Raw genomic sequence first — 19,375 nt, 5'->3', positions numbered from 1 at the left:
GATGTGATGGCTATAAGTGGGTGTGTTGGCCCAGGAAAGAGCAGTTCTTGCTCCCTGGAATAAGTACCTGACATTCTTTGATATCAGCAGCTTGTGGCCTGATCCTCCCAGCCCTGTGAACAGTGACTGACCTTTCCAAAAGCGGTGAACAGCCAGTCCAGCTGTCTCAAAGCCAGCTCTGAATTGTGTGCAGCCTTACAGGAGGCAGGAGGGGCCCACCCTATAACATCAGAGGATAGCCTCACATTCAGAGGTCAAAGAACAATGGAAAGCTGTTAATTAAATGGAGAATGACAGCAGAATTCTGAGGTGCAGACGGATCTAAGATGTTCCAGTGCATGAGTCACAAAAGGTTAGTTTGCAAGCATAGCAAGGCTAATAAGATGCTATCCTTTGGAACTCAACATAAATGTCTGGTAGATGTTGCACTTCACTTTTACAGTGCATTGAGACCACATCTCAAATTTTTTCTGAAGAAGGGTCCCGACGCGAAACATCAGCTTTCCTGCTCCTCGGATGCTGCCTGGCCTGCTGTGTTCCTCCAGCTCTACACTGTGTTATCTCAGACTCCAGCATCAGCAGTTCTTGCTATCTCCACAGGAGGAGCACTGTTAGGGTTGGTTAGCTCAGTTGGTTGGACAGCTAGTTTGCAACACAGAGTGATGTCAACCATGTGGGTTCGATTCCCTCACTGAATGAGGTTACTATGAAGGACTTTCCTTCTCAACCTCTCCCCTTGTCTGAAGTATGGTGATCCTCAGGTTACACCACCACCAGTCTTCTCTCCAATGAGTCAGCAGCTCCACAGTCCTCTGGGACTGTGGTAACTTTACTTTTACTTAAGACTTCTAGCATTTTCCCAATACTGATATCAGCATGACCGTATAGTTCTCTGTTTTCTCTCTCCTTTTCTGGAACAGCAGTGTCACATTTCATATAGAATCTAGGGAATTTTGGAAAATCACAGTCAGTGATATTAGGCCACCATTTTAAATAAAGCTGAGGGGCTTGAAAGGGGACGTTAAAAATCCACCAGATGCTGTGGTTAAAGGCCGTATCTTTTTACTTCTTTATATTTTTGATTATGAACTGAAAAATGAAAAAGATGGTGTTTAAAAAAACAAGGAATGTAGAAAGGATCGCTGTACTTTTTAAAAGTAAGTTACTAGACACTCAGTGTAGTTGCTATTTACGCAGCTACTTGTTCAAGCAGTAGCGGAGGGTGGTTACTCTCAGTGAGCTGGAGCTGAGGGGCATGTTCGAAGGGAGATTCGGCCAGGAACAAGCCGCTGACTGGTCTGTGGGGTCGTGACCAGGTGTCAATGACAAAGGCCTCCAGCCTGTCAACAGCAATGTGATTGGTGTCCAGGAACTGAACAGCTTGTGGGAGGGAATGTTTGTTGAGAAACCATTGAGCCCTCAGAAAGGAAACTGTGGTCTTTCTCTCTACAGTAAAATCCCTGAGGAAAGCCCGTTTATTTCTTTCTTCAGCTGCTCTAGGTTGTGGCTTTTTACCAATAAGTCAAAGACATTGTAAATGTGAACCAGTCAACCAGTCTCTCAGGCAAACAAGGGAAAGTACCTGGAAAGTACCTGTACTGATAATACCACTGGACCATTGCCTCCCCTGTGGTATTTTGAATTATTGCTGTGAATTATTAGTCCAGTACCATCACCACTATGTTACTGAACTGAGATGGTAATAAACAGTCTCCATGTTTCTACCCCACAGCCCCAGATGGTTTCTCATTTGGAGGATCTGTTGGAGAACTGCAATCAACTTGTGTCGAAGAGTATCCCCCGACTTTCGATATCGACTCCTACATTGAGACACTGTCCCAAATCAATGTGATGTATCAGGATTCGCCCCCACAGTGAGTATCCTCCCAGTCTGGTGCACAGAAAGTGAGGGAAATGGAGGTGGATCTAGATGAACTGCCATCTCGTACTAAGCAAAGGGCTAATGTGTTTGAGTTTCCAAGTCTTTGCCTCCAATCCCTGTTTCAAAGCTATGCAGCTCTCCTTCTTTCAACTGACTGAAAGGCAGAAATTTCCTGGGAGCTCAATGTCAATGCTGTTTAGTGTTGACTACCATTTCCAATAACAAGCCACAAGCGATAAGTACTTGAAAGGAAAACCTTTTGCGTTATTGGCAAAGGGTAGAGAAGTTCTTTAACTTTTATTCATTCATAACCTATGACCATCAATGGCCAGACTAGTATTTATTGCCCCAAAGGCAGTTAAGAATCAATCATGTTGCTGTGGGTCTGGAATCCCATGAAGGCCAGACCTAGTAAGGGTAGATTTCCTTCCCTGAAAGGCGTTAGTGAACCAGATGGGGTTTTCCCAACAGTCAACAAGAGTCATCATTATACTCTTAATTCCAGACCTTTTTATTGACTTCAAATTCTACCATCTACCATGGGATTCAAACACAGGCCCTGCAGAACATTACCAGGGTTTCTGGATTCATAGTCCAGCAATAATACAACTAGGCCATCATCTCTCCAAATTGCATTGCTTTTTCAAAGAGCCAGCATATGTATAATGGGCTGGATGGCCTTTATCTGTGTTTATACGATTCTGCAATCTTACTTACAGAGGCAAATAACCAAAAGGAAGTCAATGTTTCACAAGCACTGACCTTCCTGCAATATCCCCTTCTCCATCCCAAAGTCCACTGACATCTAACAGCTAGAGTCCTCTTTCATTCTGTCTTTCAAATAGTCATTTCATTGCACAGACCTTCAACATTGCAGAAAAATTTTGTCAAAGCTTTTTGTCTCACACTTATCAGGACAATTCGCAAGAATACCAGCTCAAGGGGAAGATTAATATCTATCCTGTATGAGAGGAGAGTGGTGATTGGTTGGCTAGTGGACCCTGATTGGTAGAGGCTTTGCTATGGAGAATGTACCTAGTGATTCTGGATGATAGTTAACTGCCAGGCATGGTGCTCCAGTTTTCTCCCGCAGTTCAAAGATGTGCAGATTAGGTGGATCGGCCATGTTAAAATTGCCCGTAGTATTCAGGGATGTGTAGATTAGGTGGGTTTAGGGGGATGGGTCTGGGTGGGATGCTCTGAGGGGCAGTGTGGACTTGTCGGGAGAAGGGCTTGTTTCCACACTGTAGGGATTCTATGATAAATGTCTGCAGCACACACCCTCTCAGTTTTAAGGAGCTTCTTAAAACCTATCTCTTGAGCAAGCATTTAGTCCCCTGGGCAAAAATCTCCACCTTTGGTTCAATGTCCTTTTTTTCCTGAGGAGCCTTGTCCTTATATTCGTTCCCACGATGTAGGAATTGCTGCCTGGACCAGTATTTATTGTCCATCCCATATTGCCCCAGAGAAGGTGGTGAAGAGCTGCCTTCTTGAATCATTGCAGTCAATGGAGTAGTGGAACACACCCCCGCTCCCCGCTCCCCCCTCCCCCCAAGGGCACTGTGGGTCTACCTACAGAACAGGTGCTGCAGCAGTTCAAGAAGGCAGCTCACCCCCACCTTCTCAAGGGCAATGAGGGATGGACTATAAATGCTGGCCCAGGCAGTGATGCCCATGTCCCACAAGTGAGTTAAAAAAAAAGTTTCCATATTGCCGGGTAGATGTCAATGTTATAACTGTACTGGAACAGCTTGGTCAGGGGACTGGCAAGTTCTGGAGTCTTCAGCACTATTGCTGGAATGTTATCAGGGCCCATAGCCTTTGCAATTTCCAGTGTCTCCAGCCATTTCTTGATATCACGTGGAGTGAACCAAATTTGCTGAAGACTGGTATCTGTGATGCCGGGGACCACTGGAGGAGGCTAAGATGGATCATCCACTCAGCACTTCTGGCTGAAGATTGCTACAAATGCTTCAGCCTTATCTTTTGCACTGATGTTCCGGGCTCTTCCATCATTGAGGATGGGGATATTTGTGGAGACTCCTCCTCCAGTGAGTTAAGTGTCCACCACCATGGCTGTAAATTGGGAGAGGGGAGTGTGCAGTGCGACCTGGGTGTCCTTGTGCACCAGTCGCTGAAGGTAAGCATGCAGGTACAGCAGGCGGTAAAGAAGGCGAATGGTATGTTGGCCTTCATTGTGAGAGGTTTCGCGTACAGGAGCAGGGATGTGTTGTTGCAGTTATGCAGGGCCTTGGTGAGACCACACCTAGAATATTGTGTGCAGTTTTGTTCTCCTTTTCTGAGGAAGGATGCTCTTGCTCTCAAGGGAGTGCAGCGAAGGTTTACCAGGCTGATTCTGGGGATGGCGGGTCTGACATGTGCGGAGAGATTGACAAGGTTGGGATTGTTTTCGCTGGAGTTCAGACGAATGAGGCGGGGATCTCATAGAGACTTATAAAATTCCAATAGGACGGGACAGGGTAGATGCAGGGAGGATGTTCCCAATGGTGGGTGTGTCCAGAACCAGGGGTCACAGTATGAGGGTTTGGAGTAGAGCATTTGGACGGAGATGAAGAGACATTTTTTCACCCAAAGAGTGGTGAGCTTGTGGAATTCATTACCACAGGAAGTAGTTGATGCCAAAATATTGAATGTATTCAACAGGCGACTAGATATAGCACTTGGGGTAAATGGGATCAAAGGTTATGGGGAGAAAGCAGGATGAGGCTGTTGAGTTGGATGATCAACCATGATTGTGAAGAATGGTGGAGCAGGCTCAAAGGGCCGAGTGGCTTCGTCCTGCTCCTATCTTCTATGTTTCTATGTTTCATGATTGGATGTGGTAGCACTGCAGAGCTCAGACCATTGATTGTGGCTATATGTCTACATTTTAAGAAGTATTTATATATCTTGAGGGAGCTGATGCATTGACTCCCAATTTCAGAAGCTGCTAGTGTGCATGGGCTTCAGAGGTCTACTCAGCGACAGGAACAATGACAGGGAATGTAGCTGAGGACGAGGGTTCCAATCCCTCCACAGCAGTTAATGGAACTTAAAATCAGTTGATAAATCTAGTTTCGTGAGGGTGACAGGGGTTCTGATTGACTTTCGTGAAACCACATCCACCCCCAACACCCTCCCTCCCACTTCACTAATTTCATTTCATTCTGGCCTGCAGGTGACTCCAGACCCACAGCAATGTCTCAGCAATGGTCTGAATTGGCCGTAGCAAATTACTCAGTTCAAGCCAGACAATAAATGGTCAAATCCCAAAGAAGAATAAACAAAAGTACTTTTCATCATCATTAGATATTGAAAAGCAATTTACAGTCAATAACGTATTTCGGGAAATGTAATCAGAGTGTTGCGCTGTCATAAACATAGCCATTTGAGCACAGCAAGCTCCCACAAATAGTTTTGTTGATGACCAGATTTTTATATTGTTGATCAAGAGTACATATTGATCAGGACACATCGCAGAATTGGTATAGTACAGAAAGAGGCCATTCAGCCTATTATGCCTGCACCAGTTCTATTACCTAGCTCCAGTCACCTGCATTTTCCCCATATCCCTGCAAACCATTTCTCTCCAAATAATCATCCACTGACAGTCTTGAATACCTCGATCGAACCTGCCTGCACCCCATGCTTTTCTTCAGACTGGTGCTTGGGGACCATTTACAAAGCCATGAGGGAGCAGGCTGGGCCTCGCTAGCTCATCCAAAGCACCTCTGCCAGTGCGGCACTCTGTCAGGACTGCACTGGAGTGTCAGTTTATATGTTTATGCTTCAGTCCTCAAGTGAATCTCGTATGCAGAGCTATCTAGCTCAGAAGGAATGCTGCCACAAACGTGCCACAAGTAACATTGATGTTGAAGGTTTGCTCATGAATAATAACAACATAGGAACAGGATTAGGCCATTCAGCCCATCAAACTTGTTCCTCCATTCAGTGAGATTATAGCTGGCCTGTGGCCTAACTCCATAGACCTGCCTTTGGCCCATATCCCTTAATACCATTGCTAAACAAAAATTTATCTCCCACAGATTTAAAATTAACAAATGATCCATCATCCACTGCCACTTGTGGCGGAGAATTCCAAACCTCTACCACCCTTTGTGTGTCAAAGTTCTTCCTAACGTCTCTCCTGAATGATCTGGCTCTAATGCTCAGACTATACCTCCTAGTTCTAGAATCCCCAACCAATGGAAATAGTTTATCTTTATATACCCTGTCTTTCCAGGTTAATAGAGAGCCATAGAGTCTTACAGCGCAGAAACAGACCCTTTAGTCCAACTCATCCATGCTGACCAAGTTTCCCAAACTAAACTAGTCCCATTTGTCTGCACTTAGCCCATATCCCTCTAAACCTTTCCTATTCACATACCTGACCAAATGCCTTTTAAATATTGTAATCATACCTGCATCTATCACTTCCTCTGGTAGTTCATTCCACATATGAACCACCCTCTGTGTAAAACATTCATCCCTCAGGTCACTTTTAAATCTATCTCCTCTCACCTTAAACCTATGCCCTCTAGTTTTGGACTCCCTCACCCTGGGGAAAAGACCTTGTCTATTCAACTTATCTATGCCCCTCATAATTTTATAAACCTCAAGAAGTTAATTAGAAAATATCTACATCTTGAAGACTTTAATCAGATCACGCCTTAACCTTCAAAATTCTAGAGAAAACAGTCTTAATTCATATAATCTCTCCTGATAGCTTAACCCCTGAAGTCCAGGTACCATTCTTGTAAACTCTTTCCATTCTATTCTTTCTAAGGTGTGGTGCCCAGATCTGCCCACAGTGCTCCGAGTGGGGTCTAACCAGGGTTTTGTATAACTGCAGCATAACTTCTGTGTCCTTCAACTCCGGTCGTCCAGATATAAAGGCCAGCTTTGCATTAGCTTTCTTGATTATTTTCTGCATTTTCTGTGGCATTTTAAAGAAGGAACAGTGTCTATAGGTCTGGTGGCACAGGGGAGAAAAATGTGAAGTGGAAAATTGGTGTTTGGATTAAAACAAAAAAAGTAGTGTTCTTGGAACGAATTTTAGAATTATTCGACAGCTGTACTTGAGCTGTTTGAAGTGGGAGAGAGTTTATCCATTCAGACAGACAGATGTAAAACTAGACTAGAATATCTAGTTTGTGTGTCTGTGTGTGTGCACACGCACATGTGTGTGTCTGTGTGTGTGTGTCTGTCTGTGTGTGTGTGTGTGTGTGTCTGTCTGTGTGTGTGTGTGTCTGTCTGTGTGTCTGTGTGTGTCTGTGTGTGTGTGTGTGTGTGTGTCTGTCTGTCTGTGTGTGTGTGTGTCTGTGTGTGTGTTTATCCAGCAGTGCAATAAGATGCCATCAGCTCCTGGCAGCAGTATGGTTTTGACCTACTAATGTCACTTTGCAGAGAGCTCACAGAATTTGTGATTTTGTATTCTGTACAGCGAAGATAAAACAATCTGAACAACCAAGCTAAGCAGTACTGCCTGTTAGTCTTGCACTAGTCACTGATCATTTAGGAATTTGCAGGTTTGTTTTCTTTTTGTCTTATCCATTGCAGATACCAGTTCAATGGCCCAATGGGTCTCATCCCGGAGTCGGAAATTGTTCACCTCCCACTCCAGAGATATGACTGGAAAATACATATTACAGAACTTCTGGACTCTTCTGGTCAATAATTATCACTCAGCCGACAAACAGGAAAAGAACAGATTATCTGGTTGTTATCCCTTTGCTGTTTGTGGAAATTTACAGTTTGCAAATTGGCTGTTATTTCCTGTGCCAGAGGCCACAGATTTAATTGGCTGGAAAATGCATTGGGACGGTCTGAAATCAGGAAAGGTGTCTAAGAAAGACAAGTTTTTCCACAAGGGTTGGAATTTGCTCAATCAATGAGGCAACAGTTGTGACAACTGCACTGCAATACAAGGGGTGCAGGGGAGGTGATGGTCTAGTGGTATTATCGCTAGACTGTTAATCCAGAGACTCAGATAATGTCCCTGGGGACCTGGGTTCAAATCCTGCCACGGCAGATGGTGGAATTTGAATTCAATAAATATCTGGAATTAAGAATCTAATGATGACCATGAATCCATTGTTGATTGTTGGAAAAACCCATCTGGCTCATTAATGTCCTTTAGGGAAGGAAACTGCCATCCTTACCTGGTCAGGCCTACATGTGACTCCAGACCCACAGCAATGTGGTTGACTCTGAACTGCCCTCTGGGCAATTAGGGATGGCCAATAAATGCTGGCCCAGTCAGTGACACCCTCATCCTGTTAATGAATAAAGGAAGTCATTTTGTGGGGTCAGCCATTGATTGAGGATTTGCTTGTTACTTAAAGAGTTAAGGGTTGGGGACTGCCCGATCTGATGGCGTCAGACAGTCTTGTTCTTGTCGATAACTGTGGAGTCTAACACAAGGCCCCAGTGGTGAAAGGGATGCCTTCTCCAGCTCCTGATCGTCTTTGTAACCATGCCAATCAAGTGAATCTAACCAGTACTTGTTAATATCATGCAATAACCTTGATCTTGTGTAGGACAAGTGCTTCACCTGATTAAACCCCATTGAAGCAATTTGTCACCTACCGCTGATAATTAGGTCACCCCTAAGACTCAGAAGAGGAAGGAGGATTTCTTCTGCAGTTGGTGGGCACCACTGGGGCTGGATTGTATCATCACCACGGACAATGTTATTTTGGTTTAATGAGTTTCTGTTTTGTTGTCCATTAGCTGCTAATTTGCACATTTGTTACATTGTCCCATCAGGGCTGTTAAAGCCAACTTTTGTTTGTTTTGAAAGAGTAGAAGAGAGGATTTATTCTGCAAATGATGGGCACTAGAGGGGCTGGAGTATCATCACCCCTCAACACAGAGTCACAGAGGCTTACTGTATGGAAACAGGCCCTTCGACCCAGCTTGCCCATCCCTCCCAGTTTTCACATGTTTAAACTGGTTCCATTTGCCTGCATTTGGTCCATATCCCTCCATACCTACCCCATCCATGTACCTGTTTGAATTTAAATTTAAAAGTTTCCTTTGGAGTTTTGATTTTCTGTCACAGTGCCCCTTGGTGGCTGCCAGCCCTCATTTGGTTTAACCCTGCTGCCTGGTCAATTTCAATATTGTAGAAGGATGGCTGGAGAGCCTTCTGGTGCAGTGGTAGTGTCCCTAACCCTGAGCTAGGAGGCTCATGTTCAAGTCCCACCTGCCCCAGTGGTGTGTCATTACATGTCAGTGCAGGCTGATTAAAAATAATTAGAAAAGGAGGACTGATTTTAGCACTTGAACCCAAACACAAGACATTAGTGACTTCAAACAACATCACTGAGTCTTAGTACAAATTCCACTGAGACAATTAACTCTTAATCACTTCCATCGTCAGTTTAAAAATAGAGGGAAGTACAAGCCATCACTCTGTACAATTAATGCAAAAATGACTTTGTTTACTTCAGGTTATTTGATTGCATTTTCCAAGGCTTCTCACTATAAAACATTTTCCAGCCAATTAAGTATTTCTGGGAATGCAGTCACTGTCAGAAACCCAACAACCACAATAACACACAGCAAGCTCCCACAGACAGCAAGGCAATAAAGGGTCAATGGTCAGTCTTCATTAATATAATTTAAAACACAAAGATTGACTAGGGCACACAGAGTTCAATTGATCCGTTTGAAATAATGACGATGAGGTTTTCTACATTGACCTGAGAGGGCAGATCAGGATCTTGATGTGAAACAAAAAAATAATCTACAACAGTGCAGCACTCCCTCACTCCTGCACTGGAAGTGTTTGTGTCCAAGTCTCTGTGTTAGAATTTGAACCCATAACTTGCAGCCGTGGAGATAATAGTCCTGTCACTGGGTCCACAGCAAGGGATACTCTGTGAAGCTTATCGCCTCTTTAAACTAGGCTTCCGTGCCAATGTAATTCCGAATAATTGAAGGGCAAAGCCTAATGTATTAAATGCAGTTCGTAAAAAACACAGTATGTTCTTTTCTACTGTCTAAAGGAACCTGGATCTCAGGGCGGCTACGATATCACCAACTAGCATTATCATTCAATAGTGTATAGAATATCCTTGTAAATTACTTCACACCCCTCCCCCACATCTCATTTCCTGAATCCGTCATTCCCAATTTTCCACTTGTAATTTATGAAGGAGCATTAACGTAGCTTTTCTTTTGGTGTGGTCACCATGGCAACAGAGAGATCTTACTAGTCATTGCAATAAGATCTGACAAAGTAGAGAATTCTCCTGCTTGACACTACAGCTTTTGGACAAATGTGATGTTATTCTAACTCTTGAAAAAAAATTCTTCATACTTCCTGCACTTTTGATATTTCTGAAAAACGTTTGCCCCAGTGATAGGTTCTGAAGCCTGGAGTAGGCTGTAGTTTTCCAGATTCCTCAGCTGTACTGAGAGATTATAATAATCTTGTGACATAGTAATTTAAATCTGCCCTTATTCTTGCACCATGGATTAGACTGTGAATTAAGCCACAATGAGAAAACAAGAAGCGAATAATTTTTAAAATACTAGGGGATTTTAATTTTCCAAGCATTGACTGGGACTACCATAGTGTTAAAGATTTGTACAGTGAAGGATTTGTTAAATGTGTTCATGAAAACTTTCCTTATCAAGATGTAAATGTTCTTACTAGGGAAGGAGCAAAACTTGACCGTCCCTTGGATAATAGCAGAGTTTTGAACGAGTTCAAGTTTACAGGGGGTAAAATGTGGCACACCAACCAGGATTGAATCAGAATCATCAAGTATTAGCATCATAGAATGCTGACAGTGTGGGAGCAGGCCACTCAGCCCTTTGAGTTTACACCTGACCCTCTGAAGTGCATCCTGCTAAGACCCACCCTATCCCTGTATTTGCCATGGCTAACCCAGCTAGCCTGCACATCATGGGCAATGTGGCATGGCCAATCCACCTAATCTGCACATTTTTGCACCATGGAAGGAAATTGGAGCACATGGCAGAAACCCGTGCAGACACAGGGAGAATGTGCAAACTCCACACAAACAGTCACTGAAGGTGGAATTGAACCCAGGTCTCTGGTGCTGTGAGGTAGCAGTGCTAACCACTGAGCCATGTGCTGTCCCTTATGTTAAATAAGACATAAGAACATAAGAACCAGGAGCAGGAGTAGGCCATCTGGCCCTTTGAGTCTGCTCCACCATTCAGCAAGATCATGGCTGATCTTTTCATGGACTCAGCTCCACTTACCCACCCTCTCACCATAACCCTTAATTCCTTTACTGTTCAAAAAATTCTCTCTTAGCTTTAAAAACATTCAATGTGGAAGCCTCTACTTCACTGGGCAGGGAATTCCACAGATTCACAACCCTTTAGGTGAAGAAATTCCTCCTCAACTCAGTCCTAAATCTGTTCCCCCTTATTTTGAGGCTATGCCCCCCAGTTCTGGTTTCACCCGCCAGTGGAAACAACCTCCCTGCTTCTATCTTATCTATTCCCTTCCTAATTTTATATGTTTCTATAAGATCCCTCCTCATCCTTCTAAATTCCAATGAATACAATCCCAGTCCACTCAGTGTCTCCTCATAAGCCAAGCCTCTCAGTTCCAGAAACAACCTAGTGAATCTCCTCTGCGACCTCTCCAGTGCCAGTACATCCTTTCTCAAGTAAGGAGACCAAAACTGCACGCAGTACTCCAGGTGTGGCCTCACCAGCTCCCTATACAGCTGAAAAATAACCTCCCTGCTTTTAAATTCCATCCCTCTGGCAATGAAGGGCAAAATTCCATTTGCCTTCTTAATTACCTGTTGTACCTGCAAACCAACCTTCTGCAATTTATGCACAAGGACACCCAGGTCCCTCTGCACAGCAGCAGGCTGCAATTTTTTTACCGTTCAAATAATAGTCCCTTTTACTGTTATTTCTAACAAAATGGATGACTTCACATTTATCAAAATTGTACTCCATCTGCCAGACCTTTGCCCACTCACTTAAACTATCTATATCCCTCTGGAAACATTCAGAGTCCTCTGCACACTTTGCTCTACCACTCATCTTAGTGTCATCTGCAAACTTTGACACACTACATGTGGTCCCCAACTCCAAATCATCTTTGTAAATTATAAACAATTGCGGTCCCACACTGATCTTTGAGGCACACCATTAGTCACGGTTCACCAACCAGAAAAATATTCATTTATCCCCACTCTTTGCTTTCTGTTAGTTAACTGATCCTCGATCCATGCTAATACATTACCCAGTAACACTGTGCACCTTTATCTTATGCAACAGCCTTTTGTTCGGCACCTTGTCAAATGCCTTTTGGAAAACTAGATACAGAACAGGGTCCCCGTTGTCCACCGTGCTCATAATGTCTTCATAGAATTCTAGTAAATTAGTTAAACATGACCTGCTGTTCATGAACCCATGCTGCATCTGCCCAGTAGGACAATTTCTATCTAGATGTCTTGCCGTTTCTTCCTTAATGATAGATTCAAGCGTTTTCTCCACTACAAACGTTAAGCTAACCGGCCTATAATTTCTCCATCTTTTGTCTACTTCCTTTTTTTAAACATCACATTTGTTATTTTCCAATCTGCTGGAACTGCCTCAGAGTCCAGCGAATTTTGGAAAATTACCACGAGCATATTTGCTATTTCTACTGCCATCAGTTTTAGTACCCTGGGATGCATTCCATCAGGGCCAAGAGACTTATTTACCTTTAGCTCCATTAGTTTGCTCAACACTACCTCTTTCATGATAATGATCGTTTCTAGGTCCTCACCTACCTTAGTTTCCTTGTCATCAACACTAGCATGTTATTCATGTCCTCCACTGTGAAGACTGACACAAAATACCTGTTCAATGCCTCAGCTATTTTCTCATTTCCCATTATTAAATTCCCCTTCTCGTCCTCTAAAGGACCAATGTTTACCTTAGCCACTCTTTTTAGTTTTCTATATTTGTAGAAACGTTTGCTATCTGTCTTTGTATTCTAAGTTAGTTTACTCTCATAATCTGTCTTACTTGTCTTTATGGCTTTTTTTGTGGCTTTCTGTTGACCTTTTTCTCGATCTTCTAGCTTCCCACTGGTCTTTGCCACTTTGTATGCCTCATCTTTCAATTTGATAGCCTCTCTTATTTCCTTAGACATCCATGGCTGATTACCCCTTTTTCTACAGTCCTTCCTTTTCACTGGTATATACTTTCGCTGAGCACTTTGAAAAATTGCTTTGAAAGTCTTCCACTGCTCTTCTATGGTTCTGGTATAAAGTCTTTGCTTCCAGTCTACTTTAGCCAATTCCTCCCTCATCCTATTGTAGTCTCCTTTGTTTAAGCACAGGACCCTGGTATTGGATTTTACCTTCTCACTTTCCATCTGTATTCTAAATTCAATCATACTGTGATCGTTCCTTCGAAGAGGATCCCTAACTATGAGATCATTAATTATTCCTGTCTCATTACACAGGTCCAGATCCAGGATAGCTTACTCCTTCGTCGGTTCCATTATATGCTGCGCAAGAAAAGTATTACGAATACATTCAATGTACTCCTCCTCAAGGCTGCTTTGACCAACCTAGTTTGACCAATTGACATGTAAATTAAAATCCCCACTCCCCCATGATCATTGCCGTACCATTTTTACAGACATTAGTTATTTCTTTGTTTATTACCTGTCCAATGTGATGTTATTATTTGGTGGCCTGTAGACTACACCTATCGATGATGTTTTCTTCTTAGAATTTCTAATTTCCACTCCTTTCATATCATGTATCTCTCACTATCATCCTGATGTCATCCTCAAATATCACATCTACACCTCCTGCCCTTACCTTCCTGCCTGTGCTTCCAAATAGTCAGTTACCCCCTGGATATTTAGTTCCCAGTCATGACCATCCTGCAACCATGTCTCTGTATCGCTTTCCTGCTCCTCTGATGCTGCTTGGCCTGCTGTGTTCATCCAGCTCTACACCTTGTTATCTTAAATCATACCCATTTATGATAATTTGTGCCGTTAACTCATCTACCTTGTTTCGAATGCTACGAACATTTAGGTAAAGTGCCTTTATGCTAGTTCTTATATCTTCTTTTTGAATTCTAATATGTCCATTAATAATATCTCCTGAGTTTTCCTTCCTTTTAACTTCTTTCATAGTCTTCGATGGAGTTAAACCTCCTGCACATACTAACCTGCTGCTTTCTTTTTTACTTATCATTATACTTCCTGTCATTTTCCCCTTCCCTTCCCCCCAATTCACTAGTTTAAAGACCTAGTAACCACCCTATTTATCCTTTTCGCTAGAACACTGGCTCCAGATCAGTTCAGGTGTCCCAACAGTACAGATCACTCCTGTTCCAATCTGATGCCAATGCCCCATGAAATGGAACCCCTCTTTCCCACACCACTCCTTTAGCCATGTGTTTACTTCCATAATTTTCTTATCCCTAAACCAATTTGCACATAGCTAGGGTCATAATCTGAACATTATGACCTTGAGGTCCTGTTCCTTAATTTCATTCCTAGTGCTTGATAATCCCCAAACAGGTCCCTCCTTCCGAGCCTTGCCTACATTGTTTGTCCCAACGTGGACCACAACAACTGGATCCTCGCCCTCCCACTCCAATATCCTTTCAGGCTAGTCAGAGATATCCCTTACCCTGGCACTGCGCAGGCAATACAGCATGTGGGATTCTCGATCCTGTTTACAAAGGATGCTATCAATCCCCCTAATTATTGAGTCCCCTACAACTACCACTTGTCTGTTTGCTCCCCCCTCTTGAATGGCCTCCTGTACAAAGTGCAGTGGGCAGCTGACTCATCCTCCCTGTATCCCCTTTTCTCATCGTCACAGGGAGCAAGTATCTCATTCTTCTTAGACAATCTCAAGAGCTGAGGCTCCTCTGTTCCTGAATGCAGGATCCTCCTACCTGCCTCGCTTACAATCACACCCTGCTGTCCCTGATCACTGACTGAAAGTGAAGTATTTAATCTACCAGGTGTGACTGCCTCCTGAAACACAGCGTCCAGGTACTTCTCCCCCTCCCGGATGTGCCGCAGTGTTTGAAGCTCCAATTCCAGTTCATCAACTCTGAGCCGAAGTTCCTCGAGCAACCAACACTTGCTGCAGATGTGGTCACTGCACTTCGCAATGGGATCACCCAGCTCCCACACCATATTGCTACAACACATCACCTGTCCAGCCATTTCTACTTCGTTAATTACTTTATTAATTACAAATATTTTATTATTGAGTTAATTAATTTGTTAATACTTCTTTGCTGTGATTTTTTCGAATTTATTGCAGATTTCCTACCAGCAGATCAGGTCACAGCTTCCCTATGACATCAATCCAGCTTTTTTCACAGCTACAATGTGCCCTGAGCTCAGTTAGTTTTATACTCACTCTGTGCTGCTGCTCCTCCCTCCAACTGCACCCTACAGACTAGGCCATGATCCCCGAGCTCAGTTAGTTTTATACTCACACTGTGCTGCTGCTCCTCCCTCCAACTGCTCCCTGCAGACTCGGCCGTAATCCCCCAGCTGAGAGTTTCAGCAGGGGATGAGCTGAGGCAGTGGCAGAAATGGGCTAGGATACATAGGTGTCAGTGAGGGGTCTTTATAACAGTGAGTCCTGATTTAATGCATTAGACTTCAAAACAGCTAAAGAAATGGTTTGCCCCCTTCAATAAACCAGTCAATGGGGAGTCGGCTGTTGTTCTGTAAAGGGGTAGCTGATGAGAGACAGTAATTTATCAGTCATTGTGCAATAATAAATCAGTCACTTGTTTCTACATCTCTACCTGAAATCTCTCAGCCCCACTATGCTGAGCTTTTGCTTTGGACTTCAGTGAGAAAAATACACCCCACTCCCAAAAAAGATGTCCATATAATGAAACCTCATATTGCCCTGAAAGACAAAAGAGCAGACAGTGCACTGTTGAGCGCACTCAAAGTATCTCATTTCTAGCCATTAATCATCATTTCCAATGAGAACAAATGGAGCCCCTTGGACGCTCTCCATCATTTTATAATCTATTTCAGTCTTCCCTGCTTGCTGCATTACCAACATGCAATGCAATTTACTTTCTAATAATCAGATTAAGTAAAAGGAAACGCTGGAGATGGAGCCAGGGAGTTTATTAAATGACTGACAAGCAAAATGTGGACTTTCTTGGACAGAGGCCTTTAACTCTGGGCATGTTTGTGTACATTAAGGTTTCTGTGTGTTTCTCAGTACAGCCCTTTGCCCTTTTATTCCAGGTAGCCTGCCAAGCAAGCAGTCCCATCAATCACCCTAATAGGTACAATTCTCACTGAGTCACACTGCCTTTAAATTATTCATGGCTGCACTTAAGCAATCCTGAAAGCTTCAATGGCCATTTTGCTTTCTATTCCTCAGCCAGAGGGAAAGGTCTGTTCCTAATGGCTTCACTACTTTGACAGGAAGGAAGATTGTTAACATTCTGAAAGCACCTTTCATGAATTGTTGATGTTTCAAAGTGCTTCGCAGCCCATGAAGGACGTCTTTGAGTGTAGTCATTGTTACAATGTCAGAAACTCGACAACTCCCATAAACAGCAAAGTGAGAGCGACCAGATAGTCTTTTATTGTGTGTGATATTAATTTAAATGGAGAAAGACCTGCCATTAATATGGCAGTGTTTATTATCCCAAACAATCTCACAACCAACACTACAGGATGAATGTATCGCTGGCTGGGCCAGTATTTATTACGCATCTCTAGTTGTCCTTGAGAAGGTGGTGAACTCCCTCCTTGAACCGTTGCAGTCCAGCCACGATGCCCTTAGGGAGGGAATTCCTGGATTTTGACCCAGTGACACAGAAGGAACGGTGATATATTTCCAAGTCAGGACGGTGAGTGGCTTGGAGGGGATCTTGCAGGGGGTGGTGTTCCCATGTATCTTCCACCCTTGTCCTTCTAGATGGAAGTGGTCATGGGTTTGGAAGGTGCTGTCTGAGGATCTTTGGTGAATTTCTGCAGTGCATCTTGTAGATAGTACACACTGCTGCTACTGAGTGTCGGTGGTGGAGAGAGTGGATGTTTGTGGATGTGGTGCTAATCAAGCGGGTGGCTTTATCCTGGATGGTGTCAAGCTTCTCAAGTGTTGTTGGAGCTGCACCCCTCCAGGCAAGTGGGGAGTATTCCATCACACTCCTGACTTGTGCCTTGTAGATAGTGGACAGGCTTTAGGGAGTCAGGAGGTGAGTTACACACTGCAGTAATTGATTCCTGCATTTTATACATTACAACCATAATTTCACTTCAAGAGTTCTTCAAATGTTGAAAAGACTTTAGGAAATTGCGATAGGTGCTACATGAATGCAATTCTTCCTTCCCGTGCTTCCTCTGAGCATCGACCTGATGTGAGTAATTAAAGTGGGACACTTGAGTGAGCTAGGAGAGGCCAACTAGGTGGTGAAGTTTTTTTCCAAGGGGTTTCTTGAGATTTTCTTGCGGGCTACTATTTGGTTTTCAGGGTCTACGTTTTGGTTTCCAGGGGCTCCTTTGTATTTCTCACTAACCCATTTATGAGGTGATGTGTTCTCAAGGTATTTGTTCTGTATCTTCTGTATTTGTTTTGACATATGGGCCATTTGAACTCCCATAGAAGCAACATGAGAATAATTCATCGGTATCCTCAATAAGTACAAGCCCTCCGTTAAACTTTAAGCTACAATATGCAAGGAAAGCATTAATCTGCCAGACCACAGAATTTAAATTGGTACAATACAGATAAATTAGCAATAAAAGTTTTTTTATTGAAATAACTGACATGCACTTCTACATACCAAAAAAAACCATCATCCTAAACAGATATTCCCTAGATAGGTGAGCACAGGGCTATTGTGTATCCATCACATATAGACCGAATGGAAACATGTTAACAGGGCAATGCATGGAATCAAAGAACCCCTGCAGTGTGGAAGCAAGCCATTTGGCCTAACGTGACCACACAGACTCTCCAAAGAGCATTCCACCCAGACCCACCCCACCATAACCCTGCATTTCCCATGGCCAATCCACCCTAACCTGCACATCTTTGGACTGTGGGAGGAAACCCACTCAGACACGGGGAGAATGTGCAAACTCCATACAGACAGTCGCCCGAGGGTGGAGTCAGGCAAGGGATTTATCTCCCCCCACCATTCTCAGCTTCCTGGCAGCGGCCACGTTCTGTTGAGGAATGTTCTTTAAAATAGGACAGGACTTGGAGTAAAATGCGAATTAACAACAGAGAAGACAGTTCACCTTAGCCTCATTGTCCTTTGCACAGAAACTGACGATCACAGAGAGTGGACCAAGTGAACAGGTTCCGAGTGAGAGCACACTTATCTGAGCAATGAGGGGTAAGAGGATCCTGGCCTCTGATTTCTGGTTGAGATTTTAATTGAATTTCAGTCACATAATTCATAATGCTGCAAGATCCAATTAATCTTCATGGAAATCTGTGTGTCTCATGATTCACTGCTTAATAACAGGTTATAAACCAGGAGTTAATCACTCTCTATCATTAAAATATCAGCATCCTAGTGTTTACACTGAACATCAACACCCAAAGTTTTACTCTATATATAACCCCTTGCTGTACTTGCCATGGGAATGGTTGATGGAAATACTGTCAAGGTGGCTTTACTTCCAGTTTAAAAGAGTAGAGGTAGCTCTATTCTGTATCTAACCCCGTGCTGTCCCTGTCCTGGGACTATTAGATGGAAACAGTGGAGAGGAGACTTTATTCTGAATGTAGCCCCATGCTGTCCCTGTCCTGGGAGTATTTGATGGGGACAGTGTAGAGGTAGCTTTACTCTGTATCTAACCCTGTGCTGTCCCTGTCCTGGGAGTGTTTGATGGGGACAGTGTTGAGGGAGCTTTACTCTGAATGTTGCCCCAGACTGTCCATGTTCTGGGAGTGTTTGATGAGGTCAGTGTAGAGTCAGCTTTACTCTGTATCTAACATATGCTGTCCCTGGCCTGGTGAGTGTTTGATGGGGACAGTGTAGAGGAAACTTAACTTTCAGTTTACCTTCATTTTAAAAGAGTAAAGGCACTTCTACAGTGTATGTAACCCTGTGCTGTACCAGCTCTGATGAATGTTTGGCGGGACAGTGTAGGAATTCCAGTGGGAATTACAGGAAACAAAGGGATTGTGAGTAACAAAGAGACAGACGTGGCCAGAGGATAGACAGTGGGCCTGAGGTGCATTCTGATTCACATACACACAGTGACGTTATTGAGTTTATAAAATCATGAGGGGCATGGATAGGGTATTTTTCCCAGGGTAGAGGAGTCCAAAACTAAAGGACATACATTTAAGATGAGTGGGCAAAGATTTAAAGGGGACCTGAGGGGCAACATTTTTACACAGAGGGTGGTACGTGTATGGAATGAGCTATCAGAGGAAGTGGTGGAGGCTGGTACAATTACAACATTTAAAAGGCGTCTGGATGGGTATATGAATAGGAAGGGTTTAGAGGGATATGGGC

At 43.5% G+C, this 19,375-nt stretch overlaps 1 protein-coding gene across 1 annotated transcript in view; it reads left to right on the top strand.

The window, feature by feature from the left end:
* bean1 (brain expressed, associated with NEDD4, 1) overlaps positions 1-19,375 on the top strand; it is a 75,355-nt gene that overhangs the window by 53,672 nt on the left and 2,308 nt on the right. Inside the window, exon 6 of the mRNA XM_048605951.1 lies at positions 1,733-1,874. Within this exon, the coding sequence (XP_048461908.1) occupies positions 1,733-1,874 (142 nt within the window). The remainder of the gene's footprint in view (positions 1-1,732; positions 1,875-19,375) is intronic.

This window comes from Rhincodon typus, chromosome 15 (assembly GCF_021869965.1).
Source record: "Rhincodon typus isolate 14 chromosome 15, sRhiTyp1.1, whole genome shotgun sequence".
Classification (NCBI taxonomy): Eukaryota; Metazoa; Chordata; class Chondrichthyes; order Orectolobiformes; family Rhincodontidae; genus Rhincodon; species Rhincodon typus.
Note: the sequence above shows the minus strand (reverse complement) of the source record. Positions and strands in the feature narration are given on the sequence as shown.